General features: G+C 35.0%; 1 protein-coding gene across 1 annotated transcript in view; it reads left to right on the top strand.

Moving 5' to 3' along the window:
• The window catches only part of RASA1 (RAS p21 protein activator 1), a gene marked incomplete in the record, with an annotated part of 47,192 nt that overhangs the window by 19,545 nt on the left and 8,832 nt on the right, over nt 1-18,815 (top strand). The window contains 16 exon segments of the mRNA XM_072416181.1: nt 1,058-1,089; nt 1,210-1,262; nt 2,132-2,282; nt 2,812-2,890; nt 3,598-3,718; nt 5,190-5,346; nt 7,461-7,548; nt 9,620-9,697; nt 11,392-11,549; nt 11,966-12,042; nt 12,135-12,307; nt 12,408-12,567; nt 13,119-13,261; nt 15,683-15,798; nt 16,343-16,429; nt 18,105-18,172. Coding sequence (XP_072272282.1) covers nt 1,058-1,089; nt 1,210-1,262; nt 2,132-2,282; nt 2,812-2,890; nt 3,598-3,718; nt 5,190-5,346; nt 7,461-7,548; nt 9,620-9,697; nt 11,392-11,549; nt 11,966-12,042; nt 12,135-12,307; nt 12,408-12,567; nt 13,119-13,261; nt 15,683-15,798; nt 16,343-16,429; nt 18,105-18,172 — 1,741 coding nt within the window.

Below are 18,815 nucleotides of genomic sequence, written 5' to 3'. Positions count from 1 at the left end.
TTTTTTTTTTTAAGTTATAGGTTGAGAATAGGGACTTCATAGAAAAAATGTAAAACCTTTAGATGTTTTGTGATCACTCATTATGTACAATGTTTTTTTTTAGTAAGATTTTCCAGTGTATTGTGCTCCCTAGACTTTATTTCCCAGCAGCTGTTCTCATCATTTGCAGTTAAGCCTTGTTTCATGTTTACCCTGCTTGCTCTGTCATGTTTCACATATCAAACTTGCATAGATCATTTTGGCTAGCATCTGATCAAAACCAGTACCCAAAGTTGTTGTTCTTCCTAACTACTGTTCTATAAACACCACAGATATTTTATGTAATTCTGACAAATTCTTTTTTGCATCTAACCAGTGGTAGTTCCATACTTAAAAGTTTACACCCCCTCATCCCCAGCCCATTTCTGTGTACTGTTTCCTGCTAAAGTAGATGTAGAGGGGTAGAAAAACCCCTTTGATATCAGTGGGGCTATATTGCACATACCTGACAGAAGATAGGGATTTGAACACTTGCGTTGTTGTAAGAAAGTGCTCTCATCCTTTACAAAGAAAAAAATCTGATTTTAGATTTAAATTTTGGCTAGTGGGAGGTGGTGGTGGTTGTGATTTTGTTAACCTTTTGGTCTGCTTTGAGATAATGGGCTTAATTTACTAAAGTATATTACTGTACAAATATGTAAAACAAAAAAAAAAGCAGATTGCATGCACACTTCATTTACTATGTACCTTTGATGTACACAATCACAGCCCAAACAGCCATAAATACCAAATGATTTACCTAGGGCACTGGTTGCATTTTTAAAGCAATTGCTATCTGGAAATACAGCTTAATTTTGTATGTGTACAACTGTCAGTAAAGTTGATTATAAAAAAAATTTGCTTTGCGCATGTGTAGTTGTGCTGATAAATGATATTCATATACAGCCTATTCTGATGCAGTAGATGCATAACACGTTTCCTATGCCCAATGGGTAGGTTTTCAAGCTTTTTGAATATTATAGACCCCCCCTTCCCCTGATGTTATACAATGGTAAATTCTTTTCTTTTTCTTCTTTAGGGAAGGGAGGAAGATCCACATGAAGGCAAGGTGTAAGTATAGCTCACAAAATTAGATAAGTTTTACTATTAACTTGTACTCGTGTGTAGAGAAGAAATTTTTTTCTGTATATATGATATTCTTTTTTTTTTTCTTTCTCTGAACTTTAAAAGATGGTTCCATGGGAAAATAAACAAACAGGAAGCATATAATCTTCTTATGACAGGTATATTTTTTGTATTTTCTATTTTTCTTGTAATTTTGCATTGGTGCTTTTTTATTTGTTTAATGGTCTCTAAAGTCTGTGTATTGAAGTAAACATAAATTAATGTGAAACTTTGCCTATATGGGTTCAATTTAATTAGCCCTTCCGAGCATCTAATACTCGCAATCTTTTTACTTCTCTGTCGCTCGTTCACCCTTCGGGAATGAAAAGAAAGTTCTCTTAAGCAAAGTAATTGGAGTCATAGTATATAAAGCACTATGGACACCCCATGTGACAGTGCTGGTTGGTCCAGTGCTGTCACATGCTCCTCTATACCCAGAAGTACCTTGTATTTTTGTCTGTTCCCTACACAGAATGATGGGGAAAAATATATATGATAGGAATGGTGACTTTTGAACTGACCTATTGATTGTACACCACGTAACTCCGGGTTCTAGCTCAAAGGTTCTAGTTGATGCCCAAAATGTAGGTTTTCCTGGTATGCAAATTATGACCAGAGCCTTGATGTCTGGCTCTCCTGCCCTGTATACACTTCTCCCTGTTGGCAAACTGATTCACAGCCATTGTAGGTATATCTCAAGAAGATTGAATAATCATATTGTTGTTCGTAACTTGCATAATTAAACATCCTAGATTTTTGGGCTTTCTGGTGTTTTGAACACATGGGTGGAACTCCTATGTGACTGATTTATGGTCCCAGAACTGGTGTACATTACTGGCTAGTAATGTTTTTTAAACTAAGACAGGTTATCTCTTTATCTTTGTCACTACATTTTTCATTTTTACATTTTACGTTATTGTAGTCTTTTGGTTTTATCCCATTGTTTAGCGATTACATTTTTTAAATTTAATTTGTCAACTGTTTCTAGTTGGCCAGATCAGCAGTTTCCTGGTGAGGCCTTCTGACAATACTCCTGGTGATTATTCACTTTATTTCCGAACCAATGAAAACATTCAGCGATTTAAAATCTGCCCAACGTCAAACAATCAGTTCATGATGGGAGGTCGGTACTATAACAGGTAACACTAATGCATTTTAACACAAAATATTTTTTCAAAATCTGTATATAACCTAAATGTTGTGTTTTTCTTTACAGCGCCTTCTGTTTCAGTTATAGGTATGAATGAAGCGCATTCTGTTTTCAGTTTTAGGCACAAGTTAAGTTGTACTGGAAGATAGTAATAGTTCAGGACGGAGCTTTCAAACATTTTGGCATGATGGTTTTACTACCCAACATCACAGCATGTTTGTCTACAATATGCAGACTACAGTACAGGAGTTAACCAGCAGGTGGAGCTGCTTGTATAAAAAATGGCAGCAATTTGTCTCAGAATATTGTGCTTGTGTCTAAAGTAAGGGGGAACACGTCAATGGGTTTTCAATTCTGTAAATTTCCTTTATTTTGTTTAGTTTCTTGTCTATGTAGATAACTGTTCTTTGCCTGTTCAAATATCTTTTTTTCTGTTTTCAGTTGTGGTTTGTTTTGATTCTTCCCCAAATCAAGCTTTTGGTATTTTGTTTCATTTAACATATTCTTGTTTTTAACAGAATTGACGACATTATAGAACACTATAGGAAAGAGCAAATAGTTGAAGGCTACTACTTGAAAGACCCTGTTCCTGTACAGGTAAGAATTGTTATGTCCCTGCTTGAAATCTGGAGTGTTAAGACGTCTTTATTGGGAATATCTTGTTTTCTCTACTACTCCTAGATTACTTTTATAATGGAAGAATAGGGGCAATAGGCATCAGTTTTAAAACTATTTATTTTCTGGACCAGAGAACCCGGAAGTTGCTAATATTTGTTTTACATTTATTGTATACGTCATAAAAATTATATATACTGGATGTATGTATGTGTGTATGTTCTACCATCACTCGAAAACGCATGGAGACATTCCAACCAAACTTACCATACATATGACTGAGACTCATGTGAGTACACCAGTCATCTTAGTACAGCGCTGTGCTATAAGTCAGCTATATTTGAATGTGCGTATGTCATCACCAGGAAACATATCAACACATTTAAACCAAACTTGCTAGACATATGACTTAGACTAATGTGAGTGCACCGCTGATCTTTGTACAGCGCTGTGATATATGTGAGAGGTATATTTGCATGTAGTACGTTTGTGTGTATTGCTCAGTGAGAGTGTGCCTTTTGCCTATATTTTTACATACTTTTTTTTCTTGGATTCTTTTACAAATTTCTGGCCTGTAATAATGCCTTTGAGAAAAAGTAAGGCAATTTGCTGAGTGCTATCAAATATATACGTATATATAATGTCTATATATTTATTCTGTCTGTTCATATATTTATATTTCTCCCCAGCATCAAGAGCAAGTATTGAACGATGTGGTGGATGGCAGAGAAATCTATAATACAATCAAACGAAAAACAAAGGATGCATTTTACAAAAATATTGTAAAGAAGGGATATCTTTGGAAGAAGAGTGAGTACTCTTTGCAATATATCGATGGAACAATTGTGTTAACCCATGTAGACTAGTCAGATAAGGTTCCAGTGAGATTGTTCTTCATTTGGTAAGCCAGGATATGAAGCTTCAGAATATTTTTGGTGTTTTTCTTCTGCACTGGTAATTCATTAGATGTGTTTACTGCTGCAAACAACACAAACAAATCTGTTGATGAAGGTACTTTCCATGCATCATACAGCCCCTATGTTTGTTATGTAATTAGTTTGAATGTGAAGTTTTGTTGGAAAGGAAAAATGTTTCATATGCAATTCTATTTTCTTGATAACAGCATGGTTTTAAAAGAGACCCTGTTACTTTGCAACACACCTTGGAAATTCTGCACTCCTGGCTGATCAGGAGCTCTTGGCTGATCAGGGGCTCTTGGCATATCAACTTATTTGTAAGCAGTAGGTTTAAAGTGAACCTGTCCTTTAGTTTAACTTTTCTAAAAAAATTTGCTATGCAGGTTTTGACCTCTATATTTAAGGTTTGGTGTCTACCTATAACCTGATTGATGAATGACTAAGAGAGGCAACCACTGTACTTTCTCATCACTGGACACAATCACAAAACATTATTTCCTATAACAGAAATGTAATGTCTATCTGACTTATGTACAGGGCTTAAGACCTATGAAAAGACTGAAGTTCATCTTTAATTGTAGACTGTCATGCCCTTTTTTCTTCATAGAAACTAGTATATGAAGGGAGACTTCAAAATAGATTGTACCTTAAATTTGCCTTGATTCATAATAAGACATTGATGTGTAACAACTTAATCAGAACATTTTCAGGAGACCCCAGCCTAGAAGTTTATGTAAAGCTTCTTTATTCATTAAAGGTGTTATAAGAGTTTTGATAAGTGTGTTTTAACCTTTTGAGGTAAATGATTGAACACATTAAGAAAAACCATGAACCAGTGTATATATTGTACATTTTTTTTATTTTGTAGTTTGGTATGTGGCTTTTAGCATCAGTACAGCCTTTACGATGGAAACCCTCTTGGTTTTTCTGGAATGACTGAACCATTTCAGTGATGTCATGATTATCATTTTAGATTACATTACCTTAGTTGCTGGAGTTTACCATCAAACCTGAAAATCTAGTTTGCACAGCAGATTACCATCATCAAAAGAAAATGCTTTATCCTTAAACTTAGCCAGACCATAAAACCATCTGTCCCAGAAGCAGATATTTCTATGATGTCCTGCAGATCTGTGGGTCTTTATTTCACCCCACTGTTGGTGATTGTCTAGAAGCTTGTTATGCCGCTGACAATGTTATCTGTATAATATACACGTAAACAAGACGTCTATATCAAATGAAATAGATCTATAGACAACTCCAACTGATATGTTGACGTTGAAATGTATTTCTGTATGTCACTGTGGTTGTAGTTTTAATGCATAACAAAGACTAATATGTACAATTCTGCTTGTTATTTATAGGTAAAGGCAAACGGTGGAAGAACTTGTATTTTATATTAGAGGGTAATGATGCCCAACTTATTTATTTTGAAAGTGAAAAGCGTGCCACAAAGCCCAAAGGATTAATTGATTTAAGTGTATGTTCTGTCTATGTAGTCCATGACAGTCTGTTTGGCAGGTGAGAGGTTCCAAATCCCCTGTTAATATGTTCTGAAAGTTTTATGGTTTTGTCACTTTCAACTGTTTTGTTTTATTTAATTTTTTTTCTCTGCCACACATCTTTGAAATGCATTGAATGTATAAAATCTTGCAGGTGTAAGATGTTAATTTTGGAAAGAAAATAGGAGGCAATGTGCCATCTGTAATTCTGTTTTCTTGGTAACAGCATTGTTTTTAAAGAAACCCTGTTACTTTGTCCCTGACCTCATTTTATTCCCCCCTTTACTAAATCTCTGTTAAGTTATACAGCTAGAAAAATTCTGAAAAAACAGTCAGTTGGGTAAAGCAAAAGTAAGGTTCTGATGAGTTATGATTCATCTTATATGCTCTCATCTATATTCTGTTATCCAGAAAACTTAACCAAAACTAGGCCCAGTACCAAAGCTACGAGCTAACTGAATCTCTCTGCCAGTTTGGCAAATGTTTGGATTGCAATTGGATTCTCATATCAGGATAGATGCAGCTATTTAGTTTTATGTAAAATACAATCCTGAAATCAGTGGTGATTTTGTAGTTAGTCTGTGAAGGTAGTTGGTGTACAAAAGCTTTTAACTTCCAATATACATTGCTTAGATTAGAAATGACATCTATTTAGTAGTGCTAAATACACAAAGAACAGCCCGACCCTTTCTATTGTTGCATCTTTTGTGTGTCTCTTGTCCAGTGTTGTACACTGAGGTTTCAGTTTTTAATATTGTGTTAGGTTTTATTGTTTCCAACTATTTAGCTGTGTGTACAAAACTTTGAAGATTATTATGTAACCTTTTTTTCTATACATTTCCACGTTGTATATTTTGGTAATGTTTCATTTTTCTTTGTTTTGGGCTTAAATTTTGGCATGCTTCTCTAAACTGAGATGTTTTAGAGAATTGTAGGCTTTTAGTGTGTTGCTTATGAGTATATTGCATTTTCCTATGACTAATGTAATGGGCAGGGCATTACTACCAGTGTTTCAGGGCTCATACTGTATATTTGGTTGTTTGCTACATGTGCAAAGATTGCCTTGAAATGGATAAAGAGGCCTTTGAAGTAGATCAGCCTCCTAAAAGTGTAGTAACCCTTGAAAAAACTTTCAGGTCTCTGGGGGGCACTGCCAATATGTATGATATCCCCAACTCTTGGTACATTTCCTGGTGGTCAGTGGGAACAATGCCACCCTTAAATATAGCAAACAGATCATTGTTATTAGTTTTACCTGAGCTGAGAGTCACAAATTGCTTATTGCTCAATAAACCCCTAGCAAGCTCTGGTGGAACCTCGGTTCAGTTACATGAATATGAAGATGGTTTGCTTACATATTACTGACTGCATCTTTTAAAGCAAATAAATGCCTGAGTACCCCTCCAAAAAAAATTCAAATTGATCATATCTTTACTGACAAATGGATTACTTTGCTATCAGTTGTACATTTCTAGCAAACCTCCCTCCCTTTGTGTATTTTTCTGATTACATATATTTAAAAGTTTTGTTTTTTTTTCCTTTCTAAGTTTGCATGTGGATAAAAAGTTAGATAGGATATGAGGGTTTCAACTGTTGACTAATGACAGAATTATGGAAGATTAATGCTACGTAATACTATAATACAAAACATTTAAACAGGCCTATAGTGGGAATGAAATTACTGAATGAGACTAAATCACCTGATTTAAACTTTAGCCAAAATGTTTTTTTATTTTTAGAACCTTTTTCCAGGTAATTATTAATGTCCGCTTTGAAGACACATTTCCAGCGGCCAATAAATGGGGAAACATTTTGCTAAACATAGAACACTTACTAAAAGTTGGCCATAGGACTAACTCCTCCCTATTTAAAATAGGGGCGGGGGAGGCAATATTGTGGATAGAGTTATGCTGATTTGAAAACCACTCAGTATTAATTTTGAGAACACATTTATTGCAAGGGCATTTTATCTACAAATTGTTCTTCAGTATATTAATTTATGTTTTGTCATTTTGTTTTGATATATTTTTAATATTAGACATGTATTATGCATTTTGATGTTAAAATATTTATATGCGCAATCAGTTTTAATTGGAGAAAAATAACCTGCTTTTTTGGGGTTTTCTATTTTAGGCCAAACTGTTTCCAGATTGTAGTTCAGCACTTTAGTGAAGAGCATTACATTTTCTACTTTGCTGGTGATACACCAGAACAAGCCGAGGTAACCAACCCCATAAAATGTTTTTTTGTTTTGTTTTTTTTTGCTGTTTACTTTGAGAGATGTTTCCTCCTCCTTTGTGGTCCGAGCATCAGATCAGCCACACACATACCTGACCCAGGATGTGAAGTTGTGGTCTGTCTCCGAGCAGAGAGCCCTGAGCCAGTGTCAATCTAAATGTTATATTTTCTTGTGTTCCCTTTTGTAAGTTCATGTGAAACACGAATGAGAATCTTTTAGACAGCTTTATGATTAGCTGTTAGCATTTTGGACTTGTTTACTTTGTGGTATTTATTTGTTTGTATGTATGTTTCTTTTCATTCTGCTTGAGAATGATTTTCATGTCAGCATTTTCCAGCTAGCATTTGTTTTATGTTTTTCCTTTGGCCCTTGCGTGAGTCCACAATAGAGCAATGGGAAAAAATCATACATTATATATGATGCCATCTACCACTAGTATTTACCATAGCTGTTTTTGTATTTTCTTAGTCCTGTGATATTTTATTACCTGCGTAATTCTTCCAGTAGTTTTTTACCTTTTCATTCATTTATAATGGTGTGACAACCACATTCTTTGCAATGAAATTACACAGTAGTGTTGTTACCATGTAGACAGGAAAGTCTTAGGTGGGCATTTAGTTTTAAATGGACATTAACCACCTGGGCGTTACACTGATGTCTAGATTTCTGTACCAAAAGCGGTACACTGTTTTTCATGAAATTTTTTTTTTTAAATTGTAGACCTGTAACTTACAGAAATATGTCCGAATAGGGTTCTAGTAGATATAATGAATATAAAAAAATGTTTGAAACACACAATCATGTAAAAAAAAAAAAAAATTCTTTTAATAAAATTAAAGGAAAAACACAAAAATCAGCTTAAACAAGAATACATAAATAAATGAAAAATACTGAAAATGCGATAATTCAGTATACTGTATAATAATAATACATATTAATACATAAATAATATTTTTCTAAAACACCTCCCTAGTGTCCGTCACATACCTATAGACAAAACCACATAGATATATTTTCTATTATTTTGTATTGGATTGGATACAGCACTTTGTATTCAATCCAATACAAAATGAGAACAAAATTCAAACTCCCATTATGTATTGGATTGAATACAAACTCCTGTATCCAATCCAATACAAAATACATACTTTGTATTTATTTTTAATTGAAACTCATTCATTCATTTTGTATTGGATTAAATGCATTGTATTCAATCCAATACAAAATGTTTGAATGAGTTTCAATTTGAATTTCCCGCACGCACGCAGGGAGAAGCCGGCCGGCTTTCTTTTCTCCGCCAGCAGGCTTCTTGTTTCAGAGAGCACCCGGCGCTGGAACGAGAACGACGCTGGATGATCAGCGGGACCAGGTAAGAAGCCTGCCGGCATCTTGTGTTCCGCCGGCCGGCATCTTACCGGTCCCGCTGGTATAGGAGAAGGCACCCGACGCTGGAGAGGGAGATCGACGCTGGAGGACAAGGCTGGAGCACAGCGGGACCAGGTAAGTGAGGATTTTAATATAGGGAGAATTTTTTTAGCCCGTACCAAGGTCGGGCTTAACGGTTGGGAGGTTAACAATTTTACTGCCACTAGTAAACTTTATTTATAGGGTGACAAATACTACACATGCTGCCTAAATGTACTTGCAAACATTTGACATTACTAAACTGGTGAATGTAAATATTTCTGTAGAGAAGGAATTTTCTTTCTATTTTGTGACTTAGTCTACATCTGTTACATATTTACTTGATATGATAATTTGATTTTCATGCAGTATTTGCCATTTATTTTTAAAACTATTGCACACAGATTGCTCGGTGGGCTTTGACAATTGTGATTTGTTTTTTTTTAACTAGACCTCTTAGCTTTAAAAAGCTAAAAGGTCTAGTTTGGTATCATTATATACCCAACCAGCATCGTATTCTACCATCCCTTACATCTCATTCATTCTGTTAAGATATGGTTTCTACTTGGTGATTTTTTAAAAGAGTATTGAAATGGCTTTCTGTTAGTCTTTAGGTTTAATTGAGATTTTTCCTTCTATATTTTACCAGGACTGGATGAAAAGTCTTCAGGCATTTTGCAGCCTAAGGAAGACAACACAAGCCACGTCCAATAAGCGTCTTCGACAGGTTTGTGCTTAAGTGTATATTTCAAAGCTTTAAAAATAAAAAATGTGTGTGTATATATTTTTTAAGCTGAACTTTAAGCAAACTGGTAAATGCCAAGCTGAAATACAAGCAAAATGTGAGCAGTCTCATTTGTCATCAGCCAGGAAAAGTGACCCCTCTTTCTCCTTAAAACACTTTTTGTTTTTGTTTTTTTAATCTTATTTTCTCTCCACAACCTTCTGATTGTACAGTGAGGGAGCAGTAAAACACTGACAGGACATCCGTATTTTCAGTGCATAGGGCTAAAGAAAAAGTTAAATGTTGGTGCTTTACACTTTTCATTCACCTCATGTACGAATCACACTCACCTTTTCTTTCCTCTCTTTTATGAAAAAGCAGAAGATATTTGTAAAGATCCCTGATACTTAAGGACCTTTATCGTGCTGCAAAGGTTTCCTTATAATAATTTGTAAAAAATTGCAAAAAATTTAGTGTCTGACAGGAACATGTGTTGAAGTGTTTAGTACAGAGGGATGTGACTGCATCTGTACATCTGATAGTCAGTTTTGATAAAAGGGTCAAGTCTGACTGTCATGTCAGTTAGGTTAAGGTACACTCACAAGGGAAAATCCCACAGAGACATGTTGATACTCCTAGGTACTATTCATATTTTTCTAAAATTTGAAGATTAGCATATTGCCCGTCAAAGATATGCAAACAGCTTGGTTTAATTGGCTTCCAGTGCTGCCCCTACCTCTTCCAATCAGTTTGTTGGGAGACCAATATGTATACACAGTAAGGCAGTGTTTTTCAACCTTTTTTGAGCCACCGCATTTTTTTTATTTTGAAAAAATCCTGCAGCACACCACAAATCAAAAATGTTACCAAATGACACTCTGTAGCTAATTAAGCTACCTACTGCCACCTACTGACATGGAAGAGTATTACATCACTCTGCCATTCACTACTGCACAGACACTGAAGATTGGATAATTTCCCACGGTATACCTGAAGATCTCCCGCGGCACAGTGGTTGAAAATTACTGCAGTAAAGTACTTATGCTAGTTACATGTGTAAACAACCGCACTTTTATCATTACACAACTAGATAGTAGTAGTGAATATTTGTTTTTAAAGCAACATTGTCGGGTAAACAAAGCTAAATAAAGATATATATAGATAGATAGATAAAGATATATATATATCCAATATACAATATCCATCGACAAAACCTAGACAGGGGAACGAGTGGCTCTGCTTTAAAGTCTTAGCCATGTAAGCCCCAGGTGATCCTAATCATCACGGATTTAAATTAATATTTATCCCAGCACAGTCTCCTCCATTTGCAATCCTGCTATAGAAACATAATAAATTTTATATATATATATCCTGCTATAGAAACATAATAAATTTTATATATATATATATATATATATATATATATATATATATATAAAATTTATTATGTTTCTATAGCAGGATATATATATATAAAATTTATTATGTTTCTATAGCAGGATTGCAAATGGAGGAGACTGTGCTGGGATAAATATTAATTTAAATCCGTGATGATTAGGATCACCTGGGGCTTACATGGCTAAGACTTTAAAGCAGAGCCACTCGTTCCCCTGTCTAGGTTTTGTCGATGGATATTGTGTTTTGTTGAGTGGATATTTGTGTTACAGTTTAAACAAGCAATTTATTCCTTTTTCTAGGTCAGCAGTCTCCATTTGCACATTGAAGAAGCACACAAGCTCCCAGTCAAACATTTCACTAGTCCGTATTGCAATATTTACCTGAATAGTGTGCAGGTAGCCAAGACACATGCTCGCGAAGGCCAAAATCCTGTTTGGTCTGAAGAGTTTTTCTTTGAGTAAGTTTGTTTCTGAATATTTCTGAATATATTTTTGGTAAAATTTAGTGGGTATGTATTTTGATTTTTTTTTTAATATGCTGTCCTTATTTCTTTTACATGTGTGTCTCATTTATGAGAAAGTCTTTTCCACTTGTATTGCTGTTCTGTAAACATAATTTAAACATAGTTAACGGAACACTGTCATTAGCAAACATTATCAAGACCAGTCAGAGGTCTGCCACTGCTGAGCTCCTTCTAATATTAGTTGTCTTGATGAAACTGTCAATATTACAGGATAAGCATGCAGAAAAGGACTTCTTTATTATAAATGTGTATTTGTCATAAAGTGTATGATGATCAGCAAAAACATTTCTTTATACAAGGAAGCCTGTGTTTTCATTATGTAATAGCTAAAATATGTTGCCTTTTCTTAGTGATTTATCGCCTGACATAAACAGATTTGAGATCAGTCTCAGTAACAAGACAAAGAAAAGCAAAGACCCTGATATTTGTGAGTATGGTTGTTTGTATTGTTAAAAATTCCACCCTGTAGAAGTATTATGTGTTCTGCTTGGTGCTCATTGTCATTCCCTATTGTTGCAGTATTTATGCGATGCCAGTTAAATCGACTGCAGAAAGGACATGCAATAGATGAATGGTTTCAGCTGAGTTCTCACATACCTCTGAAAGGTATAGAACCAGGGTCTTTGCGTGTCCGGGCAAGGTACTCTATGGAGAAAATCATGCCAGAGGAAGAGTACAACGAGTTTAAAGAGGTATTGTTTTGCTTAACTTTACCCTAAGTGTGTGTATAACGTCAATACGATATGTGAATTGGAATGCTTGATTTAACTTGCCTTTTTTCACTTTTTGTAGTTAATTCTTCAAAAAGAGCTGCATGTTGTCACAGCATTATCTCACGTATGTGGACAAGATCGTACACTACTAGCTAGCATTTTATTACGGATTTTTCTGCATGAAAAAATGGAATCCTTACTTCTACGAACACTAAATGACCGAGAGATTAGTGCAGAAGGTAATTACTATACAGATATTTCCTCCTCTATTTTTCTGATAAATGGCTACATTCTTCTTCCCATCAGTTTTTAACTAAATTACCTAATCTGCTGCTGTTTGCTCATCCCCAATACTACAGAAATTTACCTTATGCTACATAGGAGTGGAGTGCTGGTGTTTATAGACCCTGTTGACTCCAAGCATATCATTTATAGCTGTAAGTTTAAAATTAAATTGTGGTCTCTTCACTGGTATCAACGTTTCCGGGTGCTGCTTGGCATATTGTAAACTGAAGGCTGTTTTGTGGTATTGGGGCAGCAAAACGCATACAATTAGGAATTTTATTAAAGCATAGCCAAAGTTATGTAGGTGCTGGAAGCCTAGTACTATATTTTTTTATTATCTAAGTAGAGTTGCCATTAAATAATTTACAAAGATAGTTACTGTACCCAAGTCAGGTCACAGAAACTCACTTCTCAACTAAACTAATTGCCTCTAAAACTCATCATTACTAACAAAATGAATCTTGGAAACTCTTCAAGACTCCAACCAATTTCTATTTTGTTGTAGATGAAGCTACTACTCTGTTCCGTGCCACAACCTTGGCGAGCACACTCATGGAGCAATACATGAAAGCTACTGCAACTCCATTTGTTCACCATGCTCTGAAAGACACCATTTTAAAAATAATGGAAAGCAAGCAGTCTTGTGAGGTAAGTGTAAGTGAAACTTAATTGGTAGGATAATGAACAGAATAAGCAACAGATATTCAACAGATTTGTCCAAAAAAGACATCTAAATTATAATTTAAAAATATTTTGTCACTTTCACAGCCTAGGATACTAGTTTCAACCGTTTCTCAAGTCATGACACCTCATAACAAACCATGAGATTTCTAGGGTGCGTTACTGCAATGTTTTGATGCAATGCAGTGCCATTTCTTTTATTTGGCACCCATTGCAAGTTACCCATAGTTATGGTAAATTAGGAGGATACTTATGATACTACATTGTGCTACTTGTGCCAGTTATGCTACGTTCAACTTTTGTGGTGTGTTTTGGTTCTTTAAACTGCCAAATGCAACTGCTTTTGGGCACCACCATTGATGAGGAAGAACAAGTCATTTCCTGTTCAAGGCCTTATTTTTTGTGTTCTCACAAAAGGCTGAGGCTGTTTCAAAGGTGGGTAATTGTACAACTGCAAAAGATTGAGCAAAAAGGAGCATTGCAACACATCTGGTGCTGGTCAAAGGGTAAGAATAAACAAGCTCTCTCCTTAATCTTTAATATTGCCCCCTTTATTGACTGGTAATAAATACGGTTATTCCAAAGAAAAAAGGGGAAAGATAGCTGGGGTTTTGTAGGCAATAAACTCTTATATTAGTATTCAAAAGGTTCATGCAAACATAATCCAACAATAGTGGTTGCATAGTATAAATGCAAAAGGTCATCCACATTAAATCTCCATGGGGAAATCTCAATCTGGTGCTGTAACAACATGGTTTTTCCTAAAAAGGTGTCATTCAAAGGATTAAGGGACACTGGTCATCTTCTGCTGACCAATCTGCATTGGATTGGATTTTTCCTTTCAATTCTTGGTTTCTTCAGCTCCCATGTTTAAAAACATGCTGTAACTTTTTTTTTTAGAAATGAGAAGGGATTATTAGGGTCTGTGTTCCTTGTATAATTTGTCTGTGCTATATAAAGAAAGTGGCATTCCACAAGAAGTCAGTGTGTATCAAAATATTGGTTATTCACAAACGTTTTTGGAAATAGGAAGTGCCAGAAACTTTTAAATGCATTTATAAACTTTTAATTGTTTGTTTGAAATTGTTTGTTTGGTTTTGTGGTCCTTTAACTTTCTTAGCGGTAACCCTGAGTGTGACTCTGGGTAGAAAAAAGTTGCTGAAAGAGGTAACCCCAAGTCACACTCGGGTTAGGTAAACCTATGGGAAGTAATGATAAATACAGCCTTACCTGATCCGCCTGCGTCCCCCGTCGTCCATTGCCGCAATCCCTGTCTTCTTCCTCCGGCATCTTCTGAATGTATTGTAATGTATAATGTATAAATCCAGTGTATTGAATGCAATACACTGGATTTACATGGGTAAAAGCAGTACATTGTTTTCATGAACATTTATTTTACAGTATAATATAGTATGAGTATAATATTTATTTAAAAAAAATATATGTTTAAATGTATTTAATTTATTATTTTTACATGATTTTGTATTTCAAACTTTATTATACTTATACTATGATATTATACTCTTAGAAACTAGGCGTTTTTTAATTCTGAGTTCAGATTTCAATCTGCTATGGTTTTACAGCAATGTTTGCATTACCGTTAGCGTGCTAGAAAAACGTGAATTTGAGATATTGGACTGTTAATGTGCATTCTGTTATATTGACTGTAGGGGGCATATTCTACTTTCAGAATATATTACTTTTTATTTTTTTTTTTTTTTTTTTTTTTTTTTTTTAACCTTAATTTCTGGAAATAAAAATGCAACTCTTGCAACTACAAGTTCAGTGATATATCAGCTTTACAACAGCTTTTGTGGTGTGATATGGGTTTATCTTCAGGGCTCGAATGAAATGTATTTAGTTTAAAATGGAGTGCTAGCCAAATGGTCTAGATTTTGGATAGAGCAGGAAAAGTTTGGAGTTTTTATTTTTGTTTTTTTTGGAGGCTTTATTTGGATACTAGTAGAGATTTCACCCTTTATACTACCTAGATGTCATGGATTTAAAATGCTTTAATAGTCAGGTGGCTGTAAAGGCCACTAACCTAAAATTGTTTTACTTTAATAAGGAGTTTTGGACTTATCGATAAGAAAGAAAGATCATGTGCTGAAATGTGACACAATTTTATGTAGCCTAGTCATACTTTTATACAAGCCACATAGTTATATGTTGTGTTTAGTGGCTGCATATATGATAAACCTAGCAAGTATATCCTCCTTGTCTATTAGTTTTATTCAGTATTCAATATCAAAACTTAAATGTTGAGCGCACACACACACAAAGATTTGCATGATTATTATTAAACGGGATTTATAAAGCGCCAACATATTATGCAGCGCTGTACATGATTTTTATATGGTTGTTATACAATCTGCTGTCTTTTAACAGTTAAATCCTTCAAAGCTGGAAAAGAATGAAGATGTGCACACTAATTTAGCACACCTCCTGGGCATACTTTCTGAATTAGTGGAGAAGATTTTTATGGCAGCAGAAATTCTTCCACCGTAAGTTGCCATTCATTTATTGTCCGTACATGTTTTATCTTATGGGGAAAGGAAATAAAAAAAAAAAAACCTTTTTTATGCGTTGTGAAACTCTGCTCTCTGCCTTGTTTAGTGATGAGTCAGTCTTTCTTTTTTCCTCTTGTGGGGTATATTCCGATACAAGAAATGTCCGTAAGCACTGAAAGAATGGTAAATATTCATCAAATGAAATTATTTGGGTTGCGTACCCTGTGATTGACCTTTTTTTCATTGCATGGAAAGAACAGGTTCACTTTGTTTAATTGTGCTGTGCTGGGGCTATCATTGGTTGTAGTAGCTGCATTTATATGTTCCCAGACATCTTGGAGTACTAGGAGAGTTCTGGGAACTTGTTGGAACCTTCCATTTTGATGACAATGGATATAGAGCAATATTTTAGGCTGTGAACAATGTTTAAGAAGTTATGGAAGCTACAAACTTTTACAGATCTTAGGAGCCACTGCTTAGGAATTACTGAATTTCTTTCCTTATTGAATGTTTTTCTCTTTGCTGTGTTTTTTAACAGTACTTTGAGGTATATATATGGGTGCTTACAGAGATCTGTTCAACAAAAGTGGACTTCTAACACAACCATGAGGACCAGAGTTGTTAGGTAAGTGATTTTATTATAATATAGCAGGAATTTGAGAGTTGAACAACTGCAATAGTTTTCTGTAGATTAATAATGAAAAGCTACATTACTGTAGAACTGTGTCCAGGTGATGGGAATTTTTACATATACTTGGCAAGATGTAAATTAGTTTTAAAACACTCACTGACCTCAGTAGCTGCAGTCATAATTGAGTAGTAGGTTCCCAGTAGGAGTTGTAGTGAAATAATTCTCAGCTTTTCTGTTCCTTCTCTCCTCTGTATAATTTAGAGAATAGGGGACAGACAAGCTTGCCAAGCCACTTCTGCCAGATTGGGGTAGGAGGTGGTGAGCTGCTGAAAATAAAGTGAAAGTGTTGCTGCTCTTGAGTTTAAGGGTGAATTACTCCAAGATGCCTTCAAATCAAAAGTAGATAATTAAAGAAGCTGTCAATAAAAACTAAAACATGAGAAGTCTGAAAAAAGCCTTAGTTATCTAACACTTAAGGTGTGTTTGATGGAGTTCTGCTAGCTGCTCTTCCACAAGTGTATTTTCGTTGTATTTTAACAACCTTTCAGTTTTTGTGTTTCATACATTACATAAGCAAGATTGCAGATTGGGTCTAAATTTGCTGCTACTAGCAGTCTAAGGTTTTTAAAAAAAAACATAAGTATGTTTTGATTTCTTTAAAATTCTAAATAGCTGGTTAAACTCCAAGAACTTCACCAAACTCCATAAGCCAATTAAACAAACACAATCTAATTTTTGAACAATTGTAACTATTACTCTGTAAACCCACAATATTCTCCTTTATGGCCCACTAGCAGCACACCTAAGAGACCGCTCCATCCACCTACGGTCAAGCAGAAATAAGACAAATTCCCCACCTAAATAAAGGACTGGCAACTATGACATCATGTAGTTTTGTTCTTTTGGGGTCCTTTGGCTCCTGTGGGATTCCATTTTCCTCTGTCTGCATTGGGTATCTCCAGCAGAGGCTGTTCTGTGTGTAGCTCAGTGTAATAAAATAGATGGGCTTGGAGGTAAAAACTTTTCCAAACACAGGACTGAGTAGTATCAGCTCTCACATTGCAAACTTAGGAGGCTAGTTAGTAATTGTTAGAACTCATTAAACCCTGAAATCATGCTTTCATTTACACTAAAAGTCTTTAAATATTTTTAATTGCTAGTAATTTCAGGCAACCTTTAAAATTATGTGATTTTCAGCTAAAATATCTTTGCGTCTCTGTCATTAAGTTGTCAGCTCCTACAACCACCTCCACTAATGTGCTTTTCTACACATTTTAACTTGCCGTACACGGTGCAGTGTGTGACAGCACGTCCTACAAAGATTCATGTTGCTTTCTGTTTTTAAAGTTTATTTTTAATATTTTCATTTGTATAAGACATACAAAAAAGAAACCCAAACAAAAAAAGAAACCCTTGTTTGAGTGATACTAGAGTTTGTTTAGACAGCACCATGTTGCTTCCCTTAATTACCATGAACACATTGCTGGCTGTTTTTTCATTGTCACTATTATAAGATCTCAATATATTGTTATCAGTAATCCTAGAACTGTAAAAATAATTGGCAAACCTGTCAGCAATACCAGTGGACCTTAATTAGACATCACTTGGCATTACATGTTTTTCTTTTATAATATGGAAAATGTAATTCTTTCTATTCTTTTATTTTCAGTGGTTTTGTTTTTCTACGACTAATCTGTCCTGCTATCCTTAATCCAAGGATGTTCAATATCATCTCAGGTAAAGAATAAAGGAATCTTTAATCTACTTCCACATGAGTTGTAAATTGTATTGTAGCTTGTTAGAATTTGTTGTATTTTTACAATACTTCAGGATCGAAGTTTGGACAAATTGTGTAATGGTTAGAACTATGATCCCCTCTTTAGAAAACCACTTCATGTATAAAAGTATCTAAAAATAAAGATGCTGATACCTGGCAACCAGTAATGTTTTCTTTATGCTGTCCATAAAGTAGGCCTAAACTGTTAAAGGATTGCTAAAAAGTTTCCGTCTGCAGGCTACAAAAGCATCTTCTAGTTGTGGTTAACTTGAAGATAATAGCGGGCTTCATGTGTGCTCTGTCACACTTTCATAGGGCTGCACAGTAGGAGCATTTTTTTTGTTTTGTATGTTTCATTCATTCATATTGAATAGTCTGCAATTGGTCTCGGCACACTTTTTTCCTAATATACTGCAGCAGTTTTTATTGCTCGGGGGCTGCAGTAAAAACTCATGACCGTTTGTGTCAGATGATGCAGTAATAATTACAAGGATTAGTGTCATTGGAAGCACTAATGCCCCAAGTATTTGTGTTGGTGATTTTAATAATAAACCCCAGCAGTGGTGTTAACTGTAATATTAACCTTCAGCATCAGCGTCGGTG

Source organism: Pyxicephalus adspersus, chromosome 6 (assembly GCF_032062135.1).
Source record: "Pyxicephalus adspersus chromosome 6, UCB_Pads_2.0, whole genome shotgun sequence".
NCBI classification, from domain to species: domain Eukaryota; kingdom Metazoa; phylum Chordata; class Amphibia; order Anura; family Pyxicephalidae; genus Pyxicephalus; species Pyxicephalus adspersus.
Note: the sequence above shows the minus strand (reverse complement) of the source record. Positions and strands in the feature narration are given on the sequence as shown.